The following is a 24,219-nucleotide window of genomic DNA, read 5'->3' as shown; positions in this document are numbered from 1 at the left end:
GATGTCTGGCTCAGTTCTCTTCTTCACTGACCCCAGAAGGTAATTCTCCCCCACAGTTACCACAATGGTCAAAGAAAAGGTCATGATTTTGCAAACAAAAACATATTTTATAAGCAAGTGGTTCTCATATCTTTTCTTTCCTTTAAGTTTCCTTTCCTTGGTTTTCAAAAGAGCACAGAATAAGGACTCTCTTGTCCCCTCCTGGTGTGAACTGGGAGCTCTGTCCTTACACTTTATTTCTAAATAATAAATAAAAGCCTGTACCTTGCTCTCCTAAAAAAAAAAAAGAGCACAGGATTATCTGAATTATTTGTATTGCATATTACTTGGCTATGAGATTATGGATATTCACTATTTTTTCCCCAAGGGTCTATATCTCTTTATGTGTTTTATTTCCCATTTCATAACTGTAGAAGTCAGAAATGTTAGTTTTTATCCATTGCTAAGTTTTATATTTAACAATCACTTAATAGAGTAGGATGCCAAATCTTGAAAGTAATGATTGATAGATAAGCACTCTGGATTGTTCTTGGATTATGTCCATGACAATGAATTGCCTAGTGTTACTAAATTCACTCTGTGTTCACTCCTGCCATAGAACATAAAAATATTTGAATGTGAACCATTTATATTTACATAGTTAATAATATTGACTTAATGTAAATTGGTAAATCATATAAAAGCTAAATTTTTTACATCTGAATTAAGTCAAAGACAGCACAGATTTATGTTGGCTTATGTCTTTATGCCTTTATACCTGCACATAAGTATCTATAATTCTATCAAATTAAAACATTCTGGTACTGAGAAGTTTGGCTAGTTCTTTGGAGAAACATAGTAGTTTATTTTCTTATCTAATTATGTATGAAAATAAATTACAGAGACCTTGAAAAGTAAGTGACAAAAATCAACATTATAAAACACTACAAAGAAATTTAAGAAAATAGTTTGAATTGGGAGATTTTTTTTCCTAAGTACAAAAGCAAATTTAAGTTAAAGCAAAGGGTCATTTGTCATTTTTGACACCAAGTCTACAAATCACATCCTTAGTTTCCTTCCTCTAAAACCTGACAGCATTCAGTCCCGTGGAGCCTCAGTTTTAATGGGGCTCTGCCAGGGAGGGTGGTACTGATCTTTTTCATTAGGTGCCAATTGCACATTAACCTTTCAGCCAGCGTTCACTGAGGGGTTGTGACAGTAGTGGTGGGTGGGCATGATGTGGTCAGAAAACTACTTTACTTAAAAAATTTAGAGGCAACTTTGTTTTACTTGAGACGTGTCTGCCCAATGGGAGTGCATTTTCCATCTTGTTGCTTTGATTCCATTTCTTTGTGTCAGGTTAGTGGCACTACCATGTAGTAATGGAACTTTCTGGTCCTCAGTCAGATATGTTTTGACCTAAAATGTCATTTTTTTTTTTTTGTAGACAGCTCACTCCAAACATAAATCCAGTCAAGTGACAATGCAAGTTAGCGGCGAAGTGTAGCGACTAAGACAAAGGACACAGGTTCGCGTAGGAGCTGCGAGTAGAGTTGTAGAAAGAAGGTCCCGGGAGGGCAGTAAAAGGAAAGAACAGTCTTGCCTCATGGTTAATTCCTTCCTCTTCCTTTTATTTTCCTCTTTCTCCTCCTCTTTCTCTTATTCATAGCACTTTACAAACAGATTGAAGAAAGCCAATTGTTGGCACCAAAGATGAAAACTGCCATTATTCTATTTTCAAGTTTTCTGTGTTCTTATTACTTTATATTTTTCATTTTATATATTTTACATTACATATTATGTATATATTTTATCCCATCTTGTTTCTTCATTATATTTTCAAGTGTATGTGTAAGTTTTAGAAACACTGCCCTGAGATGTGAGTCATTGCTACAAGCCCGCATAAGTGGCCGTAGCGTCACCCAGGTGTGGTCTGAAGTCAGGTTCAGTCACTTCATAGCTGTGTGCACCATGGCAAGCTCCTTAGCCACTCTGAACTTCATCGCCTGCAAAATAAGCTTGTGACACCTCATGTGTGAGCATTTAACGGGATGGTGTGTGTAAAGTTTCTAGCACAGGATATTACATTTCATAGGTACCCAATAAATAGGTGACTAATATTACACCAATTTGGCCCTATGAGTTTGGTACTAGTATTAGATGAATTTGGCCCTATCAAACAGGTCCCATTTCCTTTAGTTGGGAAGGAATTAGAAACAAAGTTAGAGAGAAAAGTTTGGATGCATAAGGAATGTATTCCTTCCCATTGGGAAAGAAATGCCTGGCGGCCTAAGCTGGAGGTGGGCCCTTGAATATTGCTGGTGTTGCCAGGCTTACAGACCTTACGTGGCTTCAGCCTTGAGTGGAGTTACAACATTAGAACATTTAAATGGAACAAGACTGAAATGGCAAAACATTATGTCTTTTAGAAATTTTGAAGGGAAATTGTATGCGGAACATGGGAAAATGTTAAAGAACATATTTCTGGGTGTGAGGAACTGGAGTTTGAGTCCTTGTTCTATAAGTTAAGCCATAGGTTCCTCATCAGCTGTAAAATGAGAAAAATACTAGTAACTACCCCATATTTGTGAAGATTAAGATAATGTAAATAAACCAGTGCATAGAGTACATCCCAATACATTTCATTAACCTTCAATTTGGTTAACTTTTATTTGAAATTTATTTATGGATATTGTTTAATGTACTAAACAACTAGGTTTTGACAACTTGAGATTTTTTTCCCCAAAAATGGAGGGGAGAAAGTGAGTTGGTTTGGAGTTTTTGGATGGAGAAGCCCAACAGCTGGGGAGGTGAGAGTTGCAGAATTCTCTGTCACCTATAGACAAAGAATGAGAGGTTTTTAAAATGAGGAAAACCTTGGGCTTCTCCAACTTGGCGTTCATCAGCTGGACAGGAGAGCATGACCGGAACCCAAAACTTGTCTGTTACGGAGAAGCAGCATTTCAGAGCTGAACCCGTCCTACCTCCCTGCCCTCAAAACTTCCCTTTCTCTTGTTCTTACCGTTTCATCACTGTCACCTGTCAACCTAACAGCCATGTCAGAGAAGCCGGGCACCCCTGCTGTCATCGGTCATCATGTCCTATAGATTCTACTTCCTTAAAACCTCTTGAATCCATTCTTTTTTTCATGCTAGTAATAAAGGTAGTAATACCTCGCCTTAGAATTTCTCATCAGTTTTATGGCCATAGCCACCTGGTCTTCCTGACAATTCTGTCTACTTTCCTCCCATCAAGTTTTGCCAGTGATCATGAACATCTCTCCCCTCCACACATTTTTAGGATAAATGCAAACACCTTAGCATAGTACTGAAGGTTCTCTCCAGTAAAAATCTATATAAACACATTGCTTTTGCTTACAAACATGGTATCAAGGCAAAACTTCCAGGGCTTCCTTTTAACCAGATTGCTACCCTTCAATTCTTTCGTATGTGTGTGTATCAACATTTCGGAACTACCCCAAGAAGTCTTTGTGATTTGAGTTGGGCTCACATCTCTGGCTCACCTCTGCCCAGCCTCTGGCTCCCACCCTCTGCCCTAACAGCCTCCCTTTAAATGTGCTAGAGCTCCTGGAGAAAGCAGGCTCTCCGACCCATGGAGGGGCTCCGCCGTCCATGTCCACCCTCACACTCATGTGTACTGGACTCTTGCTAGGCTAATTCCTATTTTTATTTATGAATTCATCTAGAAGCCTCCCCACTGGGTCACCCAGTCCAAGGGAAGAGCCTCTTCACCGTGTTTTCTTAATACCATCTGTTCACCTCTATCTCATCTCTTAACACGTTATCTTTGTGTCGCCTCTGTGAGCTTATTCTGAACTTGAGGAAAGGAAACTTACTTTTGTGGTTTTGGAGCCTTGCAAAATGCCAAGCTCACAGCAGACACTCAACGAATATTAATGGATGAAACTATGAAAAATGCATGCCCAGCTCGCTTCTGTGTGCAGACAGCATGGGACGCAGGGAGAAGTCCAGCTACGTCTATGTTGCCTTGCTCATCTTTCATGGTCAATAATTACCTGTTGAATCAAAATAATGTAATTATGTGGCCTGTTCTTGGCTAGTGGTAAAATGACAGTCCTTTTAAAAATGAACATTTAAATAAAAATACAAGGCAAAATGTGATGTCAAATGTATGCTATAGATATAAATATGAGAAGAAAATGAATTTTTTAGCTTCATTTTATTTTATTTTAATTTTTAATTTTGGTATCATTAATGTACAATTACATGAGCAACACTGTGGTTATGAGACTCCCCCTATTATCAAGTTTAGCTTCATTTTAATACACTGACTTCAACAAATGTAGCAATTTAAAAGATATTTAAATCTAAATGTGGGTTTAGTGAGAAAATGAGGAAAAACGACCCCAAAGGGCAAATTGCTGGCAGACAACCCTCCATGAGCCTCTTGCATGTTTGCTGCTTGGTGAGTAGAGGCACTAACGGCCTTTGCTCTGGATTATGTTTTCAAGGATATTTGTAAAGCAAAAAGCCTTGGAAGATGGAAGCAGTGTTTCCTTCTGGAGCAAAGGGAAGAATTGTTTGGTACAACGAAGATAACATCTCTCTTTGGGACAAAATTCAGGTAGGATTACTTCCCCTTATAAAATATTGGGGTTCCCTAAACTTGAGGTTCTTCTCCTTTAACACAATGAACACGTGGAAAGGTCACCTGACCATCATTGTTCCACCTTGTGGGAACTGGGACTCCGGAAACCAGCATGAATGCTGATCCTCTGCCTAACGCTCTCGCTGTGAGTAATAAAACACCCTTAGCTCTGACTCATGAGTCTTAGGTCTTCTGCCAGCATCCATGAACGTGTGGCAGGCTAACTTGCCAGCTTGTATGTAGAGTAAAATCTCTGACCCTTCATGGCTCTTGACAATGTTAATAAATAGTGATATTAAGGATAGTGCCCTCAAATTTTTGTTGAATTTCACATTTACTCATTATTTAGAAAGACTGTGCTGTTTCAGTGAAATCCTTCCTTATCTGAAATATCCATTGTGTCCTAGTAAGAAATTTATGTGACCAATAGGACAGTTTCCCAGAGAGAGCTGAGTAGGTCCAGGATACATACATGGGAAAGAAAGGATCAACATAGATGTTTTCACTTGAGAACAGAAAATTAGGCAAGTGGCCTACCTCTTAATTTCATAGAATTGAAATAATTATTAATCAAAATTAATTTCCAGCAAAGATAGTCCATTTCCCTGAGGAAAACTAGCTAAATTATTTCTCATAAGGCAGATAGATATTTGTCGCTACTATTGTTGTAATGGGGAGAGGCATTTCTTCAGTTGTTTTCTTTTTTTTGACCAGTAGCATGCTGTCAACATAAAGACGAAATGGGAAAAATATCAAAGAGCTCATTTGATTTTCACAGGGGAGAAAGAAACATTTATTTTAAGACAAACACAAAGCAGAGAAAATTACTGATTCCTGTGGTTTTAGGATGAAGATTTTATCCTGTTAGAGCTTTTGTTTAAAAAAAAAAAACCAGTAAAGCATGCTTTAATTCTGAATATGGAAAATTGTTCTCAAAGATTTGCTGCTCCTTAAAATTGCTCTAACAGACTGTTGCTACACTACAATAGGGCACTTTAAAGACAGAAAATAAAGAGATTACAAGGTAAATAGCTTACAAACTGTGATGGTCAACAGTCAAAGGATGATTCACTGGCAAATCTCTCTCTCATCAGAGTTCTTTTGTTAAGATAGTTTCTTTCTGTCCCCTGGCACGGACAGTTGAACTGAACGGAGAAGCAGTCATCGTGTATTTCAGAATCCTCCGTTTCTGACTGTTAGGATGCGTGATGGAAAGCAGAGAAATGCGGCCCACACAGGAGGGCTGGTGCAGGGGTTTTGGGAACACGTTGAGAATCCGGTAACGTTCGATTACTGACTTGCCTCATGATTTTGGACCATTTTAACCACCGCGTGTAATTTTCACAGGATGGTTGATACCCGATTCAACTGATAAAGCTGTGTCAATGTGATAACTGAAGGGCCGGTGATCATGTTGCTCTGATATTTACAAACTTTCAAATGATTTGGCTTTATTAGTTTAATATCAATAGGTTCTGGTGATGTTTACATATCACATCTGTATGTTTAAATGTACGATTTTGCACATCTTTAAGTTTCTGAATTGAAAGACACATGATGTGAAAATGGTAAATGGAAGGTCAACCATCCCTCCTGCTCTTCGTTCTTTGTGCTGGTCTGTGCGCCCAGTGAAGCCGATCCAGGTGCAGAGGCAGCTTGAGTCTTGCTTGGCATGCATCGAATTGTGTATTATTGGGAAAAATTGACCAATGACTTGCATAATCATGCGTGGTATTCTGCTCTTTGCTTTCTACTGACACTCACTACTTTAGAAAGATTCACTATGTCTGCATAATATAACATAAATATATAAAATACAATACTAAAAAATAGAAATAAATAATGTAAAAAATATAAAAATGTATAAAATAAAACTTGTATATGTATTTGTCTTTGTAGCAGAAACCACAAAGCATAATAATTGTTTTGCTCATTTAGATACCTGAGATTTGGGATTTCAGTGTGGGAATTGGAGCAGGGTTCTAGTTGGTGGCTAAGATCATTGCCTGAAATCCCATTCCTCATCCCAAGAGGGGATTGTACGTTTTGGAATGAAAATAGATCTTGGACAAGTTGCAGTGAGTTCCTGAGGAAGAGACTGTTCACACACGTTCTCCAGCCAGGATCGCTGAATTCTGAGGGGCTGCTTGTTTGATAAGCAATAGCAACATTTTCGATTATTTGAAAATCTGCATCAATGAAATAATTGTCTAGACTTTTTTCTTCATTTCACCCGTTGAGAAAAATACATGCTGAAATAGACGGCTATTTAAGATAAGGATATGGGTCGAATTGAGTGACACTGGTTAAATTTAGAGACATGTGGAACTCAGCGAAAGCAGCAGAGAGCCAGGAGTTCACTCTGGTGAAGAAGCCGCTGCCAAGTGCCCCAGGAAGTCCTTGTTCCCAGAATAACATGCACGCATTCTCTGATACCAACACTAACAGTGGCAAAAACAAAACTCCCTTATATGTGTGTAAGAATTTTTTTCAGAATATCTTTGTGTGCATGGCTCACCGAGCCCTTCCGGTGGCCTTGCAAGGGGAGACCGGAGGAGAATTACTGCTCAGATTTCACTGGCGGCACCTGGAGGCTTGTGATTACACCAGATGCCAGGCTCACGACCCGTCTGAGGCTTCCTTAGGTGACCAGGGCCCCGTTAACATTCTGGCCAAGAGGTGGCCCCATGTCTCACGTGGTGCCTGTTAGCCCTCTGCAGGGTGAAGGGAAGGCTTATAAGCCAGGATGGTGGTTCCACATGTAAACCTGACACAGTGCCAGCCGGTTATGCAATCAAACAGTAATCTAGGTGTTTTGTAGGTGTGACTGAAGACAATACAGATGTAGGGGGATTATCCTGGATAACGCAGGTGGGCCTGATTCAGTCAGGTGGAAGACGGAAGGCAGTGTTGAGGATTTCCTGGTGACATTGCCTGGGGACAGCCGCTTCGAGTCCTGCCCTAGAAGCCGGGTTTGCTGCTCCTCGCGCCTGGCCTGTGGGTTTCGGGCTTGTCCAGTGAGCTGCGCAACCATATAAACCAATTGCTTGCAATGTCTCCTAATATTTATCTCCTGAGGCTCTGAACTGTGTCTCCCCAGAGTCATTTGATGAAGTTTTTACCCTGGATAGGAATGGTCTGGAGCTAAGGCTTTTAGGATGTGCTTAGGATAAATGAGGTCGTAAGGGAGAGGTTCTGACCAGACAGGACTGTGAGCCCATGGCTAGAGGATGGCCTTTTTCAAGCCAGGAAGAGAACTCTCCCCCAGACCCAGCCCTGCCAGTACCCCAGCCTCGGACTTCCAGCCTCCAGACCCCCGAGAAAATAGATTTCTCTCCTTGTAGCCACTCAGTCTATGGTATTTTGTTACGGCCGCCTGAGCTAAGACAGAACTGACTGTGCTAAATATTTTTCAGTGATGTTAGAGCCAAAGACCTTTAAGGACCATTTTTTATTATTATCTTTTCCCTTAATTAAGAAGAAAAATGGAACCTTTTCACTAAATAAAGATGGAACACATCCGAAAGGGTCAGTCGTGCTGATCACGGATGAGTTGTCAGGTCAGGACGTGCGCGTTGGCGGAAGGGCCGGCTACGGGACCTGTGATGAAATAAGGAGCAGACCAAGTGGACTTCAGAGCTGACTACAGTCAGTGAACAAGTGGACTACAGTCAGAGCTGAAGCCCATTCTGCAAGAATAGTTAAAACGTTGCACCTTTAAAAGTTTAAGTTTGCACACCCTTGGGTGTTTCTTGAAGCTGTGAGTCTACTTACTCTTTCATGGGCAAAAAAAAGGGTGTGTGAGGATTCTGCTCCCTGTAAATAAAGCACCAGAGGCAGAATTTCCCGTGGGAGTGGTCCCCAGGGTCCTATGGCAGATGCTGCCGCAGCCTTTGCTGAGATGCCACCCGCCGCTGGCGCTGGGGGATGTGCAGCAGCCCTGCCTTCGCCCCCAAGCCTGTTTGCCTAACACAGTGCTCAGGAGCTGTGTCACCACCAGCAGCTCCAATCTGACCTCCTCCGACGGGGACAAAATTGAGGGACAGTACAGGGCTTGCCTGTGGACTGATCTGGGTTAAACCCTGTTGGCCTTTAACTGGAAGTCATTCAAAGGCCCCACATTTTGCATTTTTCAAACAGGGGATAATAGTAACACCTACCTCATGGCTTAGGCTAAGTAGGAAGTATTTGTTACGAGGTAACAAGTAAAGGTTTTTCTGTAGCATTTACTCCTGCAAATGTTCTATACCCATCAGTTGTTTATGTTTATTACCAGGAAGATTCCCCCAAGGAACAAATCTCCAGACATTCTGGTCACAAAACATAATCTCATTCACAGCAAATCTGCTTTTGGGCTGTGCGGTCACTGCACTAGTTTGCGCATGGGGAAGGGGTCCGTTTATAATGACATGTGTGGTCACAACTTCCCTTATGCACAGTTCCTGTTTTGGGGAAGAGGAACACATTGCACAAGAGATATAAAAGGGTAAATTCTGTTGGCAGAGGGTCATACAGGAGCATCTGCTGTCGCTTGGACGTCCAGCACGTAAGATCGGGACAGGGGCCTGGCAGTGCCCTAGGCTTTCGTGTCTGGAATCTGATTCTTCAACCACGCGAATCAGGAGTAGTGGGGGTGGGGGTGGGGGGATGGTCTTCTAGATCCAGGGGTTTCCTTTATCTTTTAAAAAATATCACTCAATGGAGGTGAATTAAGATGTCTGATTGTATTTCTAAAACTGGTATTGTCATCAATATATTTGACTCTATTCCTTTTCTAAATCATGTTTTATTTTTGGATAACATAATCGTATCCATAGAAACTAGGATTCATAAATCCTAGCAGACATAAGACATAGGATACAAAATACAGTCGGATAAGTTACAACTGTGAAGAATATTTTTCACACAAGTATATTTAATCAATGAGACAGAAAATGAGACTAAAACAAAGAATTTTAACCAAATATTGAAAAGACTCAAATTATATATATCTATATCTGTATCTGTCTGTCTACCTGGACAGAAAAATAAGATTGAACCCTATGAAGTTTTAGTTTTTAGGTCACAAACTGTAAAGTATCATAAATTCCATGGAGGTCATCCTAAAATGTGATAATGGTGAGGTTTTCTGTCACCTGTCCCTTCATTTGTTTGTATTTAAATGATTTATTCCCGCCACTGTACTCCTCCACCAAAGTACGACCTTAATGTAAAAAGGAGTTGCAGCATACTGACGTTGGTGATGTGTCAAACCTTATTCCAGTGCTCGGCTAATTGCTTCAAAGCTAAGTTTAGCAGTTAACACCATCATATATTACTGTTTTTCGAAGCATTTTTTTTCTTTGATGACTTTCGAATCACAGAAGACGTGCCCGTTAGTTGCCCTGAGACAGGGCCACAGGAGGATGAACAGAGGCAGAGGTTGTGGGCTCTCTGTCCCTCCTTCCCTGAGTCCCACGCCAAGGTACCCGTATGGCCGGATCATTTCCCCTTAGGGGTGTCAGATCTTCTGAGCTGAGTGGCCTCCCCCCCTCCTTTGTACCTCTTTTCTCTAAGGGCTGCCGCGCCTGCCCGGGCGCACTGCTTCTGCAACGTGCTGCAGGGCACATCTCTGCGCTGATGGCAGGGAAGGGAACAGGGCGGCCGGCCCACTTTGTTTCCCTCTTATGGGTGTCAGACCTGACTGCAGTGGTTACAGAAGAATTATTAGGGAAGAGAAATGACAACCTCCCGAGCCCCCATTTTACCTCTTTCCTCTCATCTGGCCACTCCAACACTAGTTGCTGCCCCCTGGAGCCAATTGGCTTCATTTTCCACAGCACCACTTTTTGCCCTGCTGCTGGCCACCCCTGCCCATGTGCAGGGCCGATGTATCCTGAAGAATACACATTTTGTTGTCGTGGCTGTTGAACTACAGCTTTCTGATCAGGAACATGCAGTCTAGCTAACTCTCCTTTCTCTTTCCAGTTGGCATCTGTTTCTCATGACTGGTTCCTGTATTTTTACCAGCTTTTCTATTTTTATTGGTTTTTCTCAAGGTCACCAAGTGGCAGGCCATGTTCTGTCCCATCCTTTCTCCTGGGGGTCCCCCGTCCCCCTCCTGCTCCCAGAGCCCTCTCCCAGTACCTGCCACCCCTGGTCCTCTTCTGCGGTGGTTGCTCCCTTCTGGGTCACACCACCTTGGCCATAGGTCACATGTTTGATCAAACTTGTAATATGGTGGCATATTGCTTTTAGGCTTCACTGTATTTACCATGTAAGTACTTCCTTTAATTCTTAAAACAGCATTGAAACATAAGAGGGAAGGTGTGCTCCCATTTGGAACCTGGAGGAACAACCTGGAGGAGCTGGCATGACTGCTGGGATTATTTCGGCTCAAGTGGAGTCCCAGCCCAGACTGCCTGAGTCCCGGCGGTGTGTTTGCTCCCTCCCGAAGGTCTCCCCCGCGCTCTGCTTCATGGCTGCGGGGCCGTCAGCTGTCTGACGATGAAGCTTTTCCTATCCGCCGCTCTGCCATTTAATCCCCACGATGAAGTCCAACTCTGCCATTAAAAAAGATGCCACCTTCTCCACATCTTCTATAATTTCCATCTAAAGAAAATATCCATCAAGGTTTCCAGAGAGCTTATTTTTCTCTTTTTAATATATATTTTTGGCTTTGACATAAACCATAATTCTACTTCGACTTCTCCCATCATATTCTACTGGATTAGGAAGACTAGAAATGTCAGTGACAGCTCCTAGCTACTCCTAAGCACCGGGAGATGGCGCTCTGGCATCCTCACCGCCTTTCATTCATGGTTGTTTCTGACATTCCAACCAGGACTTGAGTTCAGTCTGGAAACCCCACTGCAGCAGCTTCCCATGAATGGCGTTTATACTTCTCCCTCGTTATGGTCCCACCACATTTCCACCTGAAGCAATGGACAACCATGAACTTCAGAACTTCCAAAGTCACTTAATGTCTCCATAGCTTCAGTTTCTTCATCTGTGAAATAAAGGAGAGCCCTTGGCACAGGTGCATGTTTTGAAGTCATGTAGGCCTGAACTAGAATCCTGGTCTTGACACTGTCTTTCCACGCCTTTGACTCTACCTTATCTTCTCAGTCAAGTCAGATGTCCCTTCCTCTATGTTATTTTGGCATTTAGCAATTTATTCATTAGGTGTCATTGAAAAACCAAGAGTGTATGGGTGCCTTGACCTAGGATTTCTCCTGTCAGTTCTTCAAGCTAGGATAGTGTTGGCATTCAGGCATGTGGCCCCTGTGGAGGTGCATGCGGGGAAGGACTTGCCTGTCAAAGGCCATGAGGTTGTTGCCTTCAGATCTTCGGAAGCTGTCAGCCACCAGCTTGCTGTCAACATCTTCATTCATTGCCGTTGGTAACTGTCTGACCTAGGATGTGTGGCCATTCTTCCATTTTGCATGGCATTTTGTTCTTAAAGATTTCTCAGAAGACAAAATAAGTGTGATATGATTTATCTTCACAAAACATCTTTGATAGAGGAGAGACAGTATTATTATCCCTATTAGCTGGGGCTCATTTAGTTGGTGAAAACAGTGTGCAGGGAGAAAGGACATGTTTTGCAGTTGTATTGAGATCCTCAAGATAAAAGCCTGAGGGAAAAGTGGCAACTCTGGAGCAATAAACCCAAAATTACACGGAGACGGCCTCTCTGACCACTCTTGAGGATTCCACCTTCTGTAACTTTCTCTTTATTTTGCTTTATTTTTCTTTGTAGCATCATCATTCTTTGATATTCTATAATCTATGGCACATGTACATATTTTTTCTTTTATCTCCTCTTCTAGAAAGTAGGCTCCATGAAGACAGAAACTTTGTATGTAACACTGGAAACTTTGTGTATTACATTGGAGAAGTTCCATAAATACCTGTTCATCTTGATGAATGACAGCAGTATTATTCTTAGGGAAGGCAGGAGTTGTGAGGTTGTTTCTTACTTCGCTGTCCAGCAATGTGTCTTCTCGCCCCTCACAAGTAAGGAGAGAGTAAGCCAGAGTTCCTTGGAATTTAAGCATCTGTCAGAATCACCCAAAGGCTTTGCTAAATTCTAGGGCTCCACCTCTAGAATTTCCAATTCAGTAGGTCTTGGGTGGGGGCCAAGAACTTGCATTTCTACGAGGTTCCCTGGGGATGCTGACTGCTGCTCTTTGGGAACCACACTTAAAGAACTGCTGGCTTACGTATCTTCTAAATTCCCTTAAGTTTTAGTCATTTGCCATTGGGAGAACAGGTGATGGTCACTGCCAAGAAGCTGCCAATAAAGCGATGTAGCTTGGCACCCTTGCAATAAACAGCTAAGATGGAGTATGCTTATAATACACCCACAAGCATCTCCTGACCAAGTCTGCCTAAAGCTTGATGTGAATGAATCCCATATTGGTTCTATTTTCCATTTGAATATACGATGAACCTGAATGGCTAGTGTTTACATGTTAGAAATTTGTAGAGACCTAAGAGCCAATTGGCATGCAGTCTGATTCCTGAATGAGCTTGTCACTTAACATAATAATGTTATACAATAACCTGTCTAGTGGTGTGAATCTCCAATTACCTAGCCTGGCCTTGTAAAAAATATTGATCCTTAAGGTTGATGATAATGGGACTACCGTAATTGATAAATGGGATTTATACTGTAATTCTGGATCTCAGAAAATTCAACAAAAATAAATTTATTTGGGTTGTATAGCTTGTTTCTACTCAGGGCAGCAGCTGCAAAATCTATGTTTCTTATCTATTATTCTGCTAGGTTCATGGGTTCTGAGGGAAATAATCCTATTTTCCTGCTTAATAAATACAGGGTAAGCTCATTAATTATATTGAGATTAATGTGGCATTTAGTGCAGAGAAAAATGCATTGCCTAGAGTATTTGACCTTTTACATTATTAAAAGTTGCAATGGGCTAAAATTTAACATAAAACACAAATCCAAAAATAGAATTAGCAGGCTTCTGAAAACTTTTATTATTTTATTCAGCTGCCTTGTAATAAGAATTTATTGGCAGCAAAACTATCTAAGAAAATACAAATAAAATTAATTTTCTGAATTTGTGGATACCATTAAAAACATCATTTATTATATTAATTATAGTAGAGAAAGTAATTCTCTTGGCTGGGGCTCTACTAGGTTAGAGGAATAAAAAGAGACCAGATATGAAGTGATTTAAATGTCTGTAAACAAATTTCAGTTAAAACTTTGAAATACACCCAAGAAATCTTGAAGGAAAAACAAACAGTAATGCGTGTTATCTATTTTGCCTTTGTAGTACACACATACCTACAACATAAACTTAGTTTCTGAAACCAAATAATTCATAATTAATGCAAACTGTTATAGTTTTCCTTCCCTTAACAGTAAAATGAAAAACTTATTTGAAGACAGACACAATTCAGATTACTTTTCTTAATGGTTTATTCATATATTTCTACCCTAAGAAGTTTCAGTTAGGCCTGCCAACTTTGAGCCCAGGTTAATTGTTAATTGACAGTTCTCAAACATGATCGTATATACACTTTATATTCGTCCAAGATTTATTTGGAACAAAATCTATTTGGAAAACTCACGGCCTACTTGACTTTTATCTTTTCCCTCCCCACATTGGTATGAGAGGTCTCTCAGCACTGTTAACGGTGACGGTTCTGTTGAACTATAGGAACAGATTCAATCAAAATTGGGGCACCACCTCTTTTATATTTAAAAAAGGACTACCTTTGTTTTGTTTTTCATGGATTGTTTCATCATTATTCTTATCTATGTCTCATCACTCAGTTCTTTCATAGAAACTCAGTGGCCTCAAAGAGGGCCTTATAACCCTTGTCCTCTGTAAAATGGCCTCACAAGGGACATAAAGTCACCTGCTTCTGTGCCTGTGAGCCTCTGTCCTCTAAGGTGAAAATACTTTTCCTTGGTGATGAGTTTATCGGCTCCCCAGTACGTACGCCTCCATCAGATTGTAACCCACAGGTGCTGGAACTCTCTCTCTATATGCTGTGCCAATTCTGTCTTACTGAGAGCACTTAACCCTAAAAATCATTAGGTGAGTGGGGTCCAGACCACTCCCCCAGTGGCCCCCAGTCTGGAAGGGAAAGGACATTACAGGGCTTGTTCCTGGGAGCTGCCCCTGCTTCCACACTGAAGGGACTCACCTTCCTTTCTTAGCAGAAATTTATTTTGATCCTTACCCTGTTGCTGAACTTCTCCATTCTTTATTTTTATCCAACCTGGCAGACACTCCCTTTGATAGCTACTCCTCACCAAAGTCAAGGTGAGAGGAAAATCATGACATGTAACCCCAATACCAAATGGTGGTTTGTATTACTATTTGAGATGGTCAAGCAAGAAGATGTGTGCACATGAAAAATCTTGGCTTAAGATTTCCTGAGGAAGCTTAAGAAGTCATTTGACTTCCAGGAACAAGATACATACTGTGTACCTGCGATGGCATGTACAGCACGGTGACTGTGGTGAATGACGCCGTGTCAGGTGTGGGAGAGCTGCCAAGAGAGGAAATATACTACAAGTTCTCATCACAAGAAAAAAAAATTTGATATTTAATAGCAAAATAAACAAACAAAAAATTCCCAACTATGTGATACTTGCAAAGCCATTAAACAAGAGTCCAGCCTTCTCTAGCACGGCGGTGAGCAAAAACGTGTCATGTCCCCTACGGATTAGCCTGTAATGTAACAAAACAGCCAGTAGCCAGGGCATCAGGGATGTGGTAATAATGCTGGAACTTTAGTATCTAGTCGGGTGACTGTATTGGTTTCCTATTGCTGCTGTAACAAATGACCACAAACTCAGTGGCTTAAAACAACACAAATTATTTGCTTGCAGTTCTGGAGGCCAGAGTCGGAAATAAATGTCACTGGACAAAATGACAGCAGTGTCACCCTCCCCTGAAGAGTCTTTAGGGGAGAGTCAGTTTCCTCCCCTTTTCCTGCTCCTAGAGGCCATCCTCCTGTTTTGGGTGCTGACCCCACCACATCACCTTTCCCCCCTCGGCTTCTCCAGCCAATCCCCTTCCGCCTCTTCTAAGAATGCTTGAGGTACGTTCAGGGCCCAGCTGGATGATCCAGGGTGGCCTCACCATCTCCAGACCCTAAACCTATCGTACCTGCCAGGCCCCTTTGCTGTGAGAGGTAACAACTGTCCAGTTGCTGGAGAGTAAGACACAAAGGGGACATCTTTGGAAGGCATTATTCAGCCCATCACAAGAGCCTTAGACCAATGAGTAAAAATAGTACTGATAATTAATTGAATCCATACTGTGTTCCGTGTGCTATTCTAAAGCTCTGAAAATCGGAAAAACTGAATGTCTAGGAGAAAAAAATACTGTCCCTGAATCCTTGTATCTTTATGCATTAAGTACTATAATGCTCATTTGACAGATGAAGATAAAGTACAGAGAAGTTAAATGACTTAGCTGGGATCAGAATGCTTGTAAGTGGCGGAGCAGTTATTTGATCTTGAGCAGAAGCTCTTTTCTTCATTTCTCTTCTACATGCCACCTCAAACTTGTGGGACTGCAGTTTCATGGTTGATGCACGGATATAACAGAACTAGAATGCATCCCCTATTTCACGTCTTAAAGTGTGGTTCTTTCCAAGCCAAGGATGTAAATAAATACATTTTGTCCAGTGAGAAAAATTTCAAAGGTATGTTTGTTGTATCCACAAAACCATTAAACGAACATTTCAAAAGTCATTAATCATGTTCTTTGGAAAGAGTGTAGTGTAGGAAAAAAGTCACATATTTCCTGAAGTACAAACTTCATCAAAATATTAGTAATGAACTTTCTGAACTGTCCAGAATGACCGGACAGTTCGTATGTTGAGTTCCACAAATGGTAGACATGAGATAATGAACCATGGTAAAAAAACATGCCCCATGTTTTCTAGAGCCCATTTTCATTAATAATTAAAAAAAATCTAACATTCTGAATTTGTTATTGAGTCAAAATAGAAAAAGTCTGGAGAAGTGAAAATATTCATGTCAATCTTTCCCCCCAAATTATCAATTCTGACAAAATAAAGTAACAAAGCTTTCTGTGTTAAAGCAAGCCTATTAGACATGTGTACAGATAAAGTACATTGGGTGAATCATATTTAAGAATAGCACTTAATATCTTTCCCAGAAACATAATGGGTAATTTCTGAAGCATAAGTGATTTCTGAAAAGAGGAACTAAATGGGGGCAAAATAAATGTAGGAATGATTTAGCTTCTCTGTTATAAGCAGTTGAAAACATAATGGGAAGAGCAGAAACTAATTATAATATAGAATATATTTTAAAATGAGAAGCCATTTGGTAAGCAGGGGACCTAAAGAAAAATGTTAGAACACTTCGAAATTGGGGAAATTCACAGATTAGTGGCTCTGGATTTCATTTACTGTTTCACTGCAGTGTGTTTTTACAGCACATACAGAATAAAGAAAAACTAAAAATAGTAAAAATAACTCCATAAAGATAGGCTGAACCGCAAATGTTCCTTTCCTGCTGATTTCAGTTTGTTGCCTTAAAATTGTATATGCTGGGAACTGACCCCCAGCCCGTGAAAGAGAACTATTGTAATTACTTTTATTTGCTTTTCTATGAAAGTCACGTGGCTCAGGGTGGCGTGGTTGAGTGTAGCGGGTTTCTCAGCTGATGATCTCCCAGACTGGGGCCCCTGAATGTACGGTTACTAACAGAAGCCCTGCCATTCAGGGTACCGTTGGGATGACGGATTCGCAGGCGAGGACAGCACCTCAGCTTTAGGACGCTGCATCTCCCACAAATGCCAGAAGCTGCCTGATTACTCAGGACGCTGATACTGCCTGATAAAACCTTTACACTAAGTCCCATGACCAAAACTTGCTGTTACGATAGTTTCATTTGCAGAGTTTATTTGCAAACCGATGATAAGCATCATGATCTTAGTTGCCCATCAGTAAAATACTGGAGCTATTCAAACAGTGCTAAGTAAGTATATGTATCTTTCTTTTCATCTGGAAGTTGATGGAGAAACACTTTATACCTTCTTCACTTTTTTCCAGCAAGGACAGTCTCAGTGATTTCAGAATGGTAAGGGCTTGTCAGAACCTCTGTGTTGGTTTTTGGGCTCAGAGGCAAGTGAGAGTTAATGCCTTTCTTTATTTACAAAACAAAGCTGGGTGTTCCCAGGTTTAAAAGAGGTAAGCTTTCTCAGCTAGCTCTCAGTATAATGCTACCAACTGAAAAAAGAAGACAATCAAGCAAACAAAAACATTGAAGGTGCTGGAATATGACAAAAAGCTGTACAAGTGAACTCTATAGGGTGATGGAAATGTTCTATATCTTGTTTTAGATGGTGGTTATATAAATGTGGTTTTAAACCTCAAAGATCTGAACTTATGATCTGTGCATTTCATTGTACGTAAGTTACAATCCAATAAAAAATAAATTGCATGGGCAAACAAACTAAAATAAGTCAAGGTGGTTTATTATATGAATCTATATAAAACTTCGGAGGATAAATTATGAAAATCTGAATTAAGAATTATATTTAAAGAGGGAATTTACATGGGAGCTGCGACCATAATTTTGTAGTTCACAACTGCCTACTTTAATAAATATTTGATGAAAGAATGGGTAAAAAGAAGAAATGAATATATAACAGTGGTAGACATGGTTAGGAAAGAAAAAGATACTCCACCCTAACTAGTATAGAGAACAAACTTTATATAATACTATTTGTAATCTAACCAGAAAATAGTGTCATATAAGAAAGAAATGTTAACACAGTTCAAAAAAGAAGGAAATTATATCCAATCGGGGAACCAGTGATAAAGTCTTAGTAGAAGAAGAAGATAACCTATTTACACAAATTTGCATTAACAATGACATGCATCCAGTTTATTCATTATATTCTTTCAAAAACCAATGCATTAAAAAAAATTGAGCTATTTTTCCCTAGTACTAACAAAACAGAAGATTCCTGCCTCTTCTTTTTTGTTATTGTTTAGATTCTGCCTTAATGTATGTGGTGATTTTTTAAAGGTTATTTTCCTTTCAAGATGTTAACATCCTGAGGTGACATTCTGGCAATGTTACGGGTTTCCTGAATGAAAATCGAAAAGCTACTTGTGAGAGGCAACTCAGTAAGTGGGAGGTGGCTTATATAGCACGTGGTAAATAGTTTCCAGATAAATGGAACAAAAACCATAAGAGAGTGAAAGCAAAGCAGGCAATGACATCCTTTCCTAGTTGTCTGTTTTATTGTTTTCGCATCCAATATGCATTCAGTGGGGAACGTTATCTGACTACAGTGATGGTGACATTTCATTCCCATTACAAGGCTACAACTCTTTTCCCAAAGAATCTTAGTAGAATTATACCTGAGCAGTGCGAACAAATAATTTTAAATAGTTTGTCTTTTTCCTTTCAGTTGTTGAGAGGGTCCCCTGGGGTAGGTTTTGTGCAGGCATACATCACAGGTTTCTCATTCTTTTCAGATAAATACAGGTAGTTATGTCTATTAGGAGGTAAGCTAAAAATTGGAAGTAATAGATAATCTGTGACATTACTAAATCAACAGGTGCAGTTTCCAGAAAGAGTAATCCCTATAGCCCAGCTGAGTCAGGTCATCCGACAAGAGCTGTTTTCACGAATCTTACTAAAAAACTTGTTCACTCAGACTTATAACTGCACTCTCTGCTCAGGGCAACCCTTAGGAGGAGTCACACAACACCAGAGTGTTTCAATATTCTCGGCTACTGAAAACAGGGCTATGAGCTTGACGAGCTATTGTATTTGGTTTGATAGTTTGGGACTCTGACTGGGCCTTCCTTCTCTGGAATAGTATTTAGCTCTGAATTTGCCATGTACACTTTCCAAATTCATCACGATAGGGAATTCAACAATTGCCATTGACTTTAACCTTTCTTTAAATTTTACTTCAGGAACAAGATTGGTCTCTCTTAAAATTGATTTGTGTCATGTACTGTACACAACATATTCTACTTTTAAGTTAACATCTGTCAGGCTGACAGACCTTCCAGACTGACAAAGTTTTGTGAAAGATGGGGCCAACCTCTTACAAGGCTGGGGTACACATGGAAGTCAATAGGCAGAAATTGCTGGCATCTTTGCCAGATCCACATGTTACACTTACAGATATTAAAATAATTAGACCTGAGTGGGGGGCAAGGAGAACACTGCGAATATCGTCACAGAAAAACTCATGGGCACAATTTTTCCTTGTGTTCAATGACAGAATTTATGGAGAAACTATGGCTGTGGATTCCCAAGCACCCCTACGAAGCCAGCCAAACCCCTCTGTGCATTGCCAGCCCCTTTCCCAGGATTCTTCTCATGCCTCCCACAATCATTACTAGGCGCACCTCGGAATGACTGGAGTCGTTGGGACCCGTTTCTGCCGGATCCGGTTACTGGGACTCTGGCTGCAGCCAGCTTTCCCTACCCTGTTCACTGCCCAGATAATTGCTGTGACATTTCATTTCTCTTCTGTCTGAAAGAAACACTCAGGCAGGAAGCTCATTCTTCTAGAAAGCGCCCCAGGCCCGCACTTACAGGATGACTGGGGTTTATGGTTCGGTGCCTGGCTCTTCCCTCCGTGGTCCACGATCACTTTCCGCGGTTTGGTTACTCAGAGGAAATGTAAGCCTGGACAGATAGAGTGGTTGCGCTCTCCTTTCCCACTTGTTAGGAGCAGATAAAGCTTCTCATTAAAGCCCTTTGAGTGCAGCAAGACTTTCTATTTATCCTGCCTGCCCAAAGGGGAAAACCCCAAACATGCTGCCATCTAGTGAATCAGTTTGTATAATGAACGGACTTCGTTATGCAGAACACCTGGCACTTTGCCCAGCACAGTCCTTGCTCAGTAAACACTTGTTAAATGAACACGAGCATTAGACAACTGGACCCTTGTTCTCACATTAAGCAATGTTGTTGCAAGATTTTTGTCTTAATTTCTACTTTCTCTGGCAATTGAGTCATGCCATCTTTCAGTATATCACTATTAAATTTTGCAAAGAGTTTGTACACACCGTTTCATAATAAATAGATAGTTCAAAATAAATAGATTCTTACTTTTACACAAATATCCTCATATCCTTCATCACATGTTTTGATAAAGGATTTCTATAGCTATTGTAAAACATATTCTGAATGAGCTGAGTTGAAGGGCAAAACATCTTTAAGTGTAGGTGACCTTGGCCATCATCTGGTATGTAGTTTACAAGAGAGCTCTGCAGTCCAGAGAGAATAATCAACTCATCCAAGTTTGCTCAAGAAGTTAATGACAGGACTGAGATGAAAACCCAATTTCCCGACACCCAGACCAACACACTTTACATCATATCTGTCAACAGCATAGGATGAATGAACTGACAAAGAGTAAAATGTTACTCGAGTTGTTTGGCATATCTCTTCTGAAATTCCAGAGCACAAAATTTCGGTCTGTAAAGTATGACATGTTCTCATGATTTCTACAGCCAACAGTCCTAACCCAAAGGATCACTCATTTAAAGAAACAGTAACACTGGATTTTGGAGCTGAAAAATCAGAATGATGAAAAAACAATATTTTGATGCTTTTGAAAATACGCACTCATTCTCCACATAATTACTTTTTCCTTTGCCTAATAACATAAATGTTTATCTATGTTAGGAGGTAACGCTAACCCCAGAACACCACAAAAAATAGATACTTTGCAGAAACCAACCTGAAATGTACTTGCATATTTGATAGAGCTACTCACACCTGAGGAGGACCAGCCACATTTGGTGGCTAGAGATGGAGATGGGACCCAACTGACACGAAAGGTGGGGGTCTCAAGGGACCATGAGTGAGATTAACAGTCTTTTACTTGTTTTCACAGACTATACTAATTCTCAAGGGAGACTATTATTTCTTGTTTTTCTCTAATTTGCATAATTTTGAAATTATTTCCTGGAGGATTGTTTACCAAAATCATCACAGACAACACACCCTTGGATGAGCATGCAGTGTGCTGCAATGGCAAGGCTGAAAGGACTGAGAGTCCTGGGTGGGTACGATTCTCTGGCATACCAGGATCTGGGTCACAAAAGCAGGACAACACTGCATTATTATGCATATTGCTAAATATAGAAAACCAGGATCTAAGTATCTTCCATATTGTTAATTTAAGGGATTTAAAACATTCTTGCAAAGAGTGTGCTTTATTTAGAAAGCACAATCGGTTATAAACACTTCCTAAATCTTATGATGAGGTTCTCAAAAACAACAGCGAATTTTTAAGTTGCAGAGTCCCTGGTAGCTTCTTCGGCTGGACTAGGACACGTCCTCTCCTTGCGAATATCTCTGATCACAGGTGATGGAGGACTGGGGTTTCACCTGTGCTCTGTTGGACTCTGAGGACACTGATCTTTCTCCACTCTGTAGTGACAAAGGAAAATCAGCGGTGCCTTTTCAGTGCTGCACACATGACGTCACAGGGGATAAGCATCTTTGCATCGGAGAAAGGGTATCTCCTCAGACTCATATGGCGGCCTCCCCTATATGCTCACAGTTGTGTAGGGATCTGCGCGGTCAATGCCTACTGGAAATTCAAATTATGAGGAAAAAGTGTTTTTAATTTATTCAAAACATGAGATTTAAATAGTCCCAGCTGAAATCTTAGTGGTTAGCCCAAGTTAGATTTGGAAAAACTAGGTTTAATACCTTTAATATGATTGAATCTGACTAGTAAATTGACGTGAATTTTGTGAAAATAAATCTTACAAAGTAGGTCTTTATAAATGTTCCTTAAATGTTATTTTTGGCAGCTCTGAGACTCAGTGTGTTCAGTTGCTTACCACTACCATTATATAAAACAGGTGTACAGTTAAACTTCCTGTTGTCAAAGAATAAGTTTTGGGGATCTAATCTACAGCATGGTGACTGTAGCTAAGAATACTGTAATACTAACTTGAAAATTGCTCAGAGTAGATCTTAAATGCTCTTACCACAAAAAAAGAAATGGTAATTATGTGAGTCGGTGAAGGTGTTAAACATTTCTCACTATGTAAGTGGACCAAACCAGCATGTATACCTTAAAATTACACAATGTTATATCTCAATTGAAATTAAAAAAAACAAAATGATAACAGGTATTTAGTTAAAATTGGTGGCTTCGTATCTTGGGTTGGGTTACTATGAGATATAGAGATAATAATTTAGTTTGTTTTTGATTCTAGTTATATCACACACACACACACACACACACCCTGATCAAATATAATGGTCATCCATCCTCTCTGTTTAGAATGTAAGCACTTTGTGAAAATTTAAGGAGCTGTACTGATATAATATAAACATTTTTAGGATGGAAAGAACAAAATGCAACAAAAAAAATCCCTAAAAGGTAAGTCCTATATAAGATACATAGTTTACTCATAAAGCTACATTTCATATGTGTATATAATATGTGTACATATGTACATATAGATATACACACATACACATGTATATTTCATGTGTATATATGTGTGTATGTATATTATATATATGCTATATATGTGTATGTGTACATTTATATATATACATATGTGTATTTCATATGTGTATGTGTGTATGTATATATGTGTGTGTATATGGGTGTGTATGTGTATGTATATATATGTGCTATGTATTATTTATTTGACAAATAGGTAATAACTTACATAAAGCCTATGGGGAAGCATTCATCAGTCTAGTGAAAGAGGGGGTGCAGAATCTGAGGGGTGAAGACTGTTCTGCCTTCATTTTTCATGACTGTCATATACATTTGGACATTTATGAGCATGTTTGTAAGCCAAATATATGGTCTTGGTTTTTATTTGACAGAATTTTTTTAAAATAGCAAAACATTGTTTATCCTTATGGAACTGCAGTAAATGTCACCGCTTTCACATTTTAAGGAAATGTTTATTGGGAGTGCTATCAGTGTTAAAATAAGTTGAGGTGGTGTACTTCCTTGTACTATGGTGAATCACATTATTTCTGTACTTCAGGCCCCCGCAGTAAAACACTTCCGTTATTGCATGAGATAGCCTTGCTGAAAGTGAAAACACCCAGAAAGGGAGCCATATTTTATGTCCCTAATTCACAAATTGGGGCATATTACAGGAGTAAATGAGAGCTATTTCTGACCAAGTAGCCCGCCTTCATCACCTGTTAGTGATTCTGTTACTGACATGGGTGTGCATGAGGGACATTATGATCACAGTTTACACACTGTGATCGCACTGATGCACACTGATGCCAACTGCTTTGGCCAGGGTTCCTAGTGATCAGTCAGGACCCAGGGGTAGCTTCACTCACTGTTTAAGTGCCGAGTTTAAGTGGATCATATGCTTACTTAACATTAATGTTGAATCTCCCCCTACTCCTTAATTTTTATTTGTTCCATAACGGTGAAAGCTTCCATTCCAAGGCTCTTCCTCTACACAATGTCAGCGAAACCGATTTCTTCTCATTACAGGGAGTCCATTTATGCTGATAAGCTGTGACTACCCTCGGCAGGCAGTCAGTCATTACTCTGTGTTTCTGAGCTGTACCGCTGTGTGGGTGGATGAGGGAAGGGTTCAGGAGGTTTCCAGGTTCCT

The 24,219-nt window shown here is 40.2% G+C and overlaps 1 protein-coding gene and 1 long non-coding RNA gene across 3 annotated transcripts in view; one reads left to right on the top strand and one right to left on the bottom strand.

The window, feature by feature from the left end:
* Window positions 1-24,219, bottom strand: part of DOK6 (docking protein 6) — a 309,246-nt gene that overhangs the window by 17,410 nt on the left and 267,617 nt on the right. Inside the window, exon 8 of one of the 2 annotated variants that reach the window (XM_037000763.2) lies at window positions 8,087-8,208. The exons of the other annotated variant lie outside the window; for it this stretch is intronic. Within the exon in view, the coding sequence (XP_036856658.1) occupies window positions 8,165-8,208 (44 nt within the window). The 3' untranslated portion in view covers window positions 8,087-8,164. Of the gene's footprint in view, window positions 1-8,086; window positions 8,209-24,219 lie in introns of those variants that run through there. 2 annotated transcript variants of the gene reach the window in all.
* LOC118968783 (uncharacterized) overlaps window positions 1-24,219 on the top strand; it is a 200,756-nt gene that overhangs the window by 9,759 nt on the left and 166,778 nt on the right. Inside the window, exon 2 of the long non-coding RNA XR_005056635.2 lies at window positions 4,472-4,584. This is a non-coding gene — a long non-coding RNA (uncharacterized lncRNA). The remainder of the gene's footprint in view (window positions 1-4,471; window positions 4,585-24,219) is intronic.

Source organism: Manis javanica, chromosome 9 (assembly GCF_040802235.1).
Source record: "Manis javanica isolate MJ-LG chromosome 9, MJ_LKY, whole genome shotgun sequence".
Taxonomy (NCBI): Eukaryota; Metazoa; Chordata; class Mammalia; order Pholidota; family Manidae; genus Manis; species Manis javanica.
This window is presented reverse-complemented; position numbering and strand designations above follow the sequence as displayed.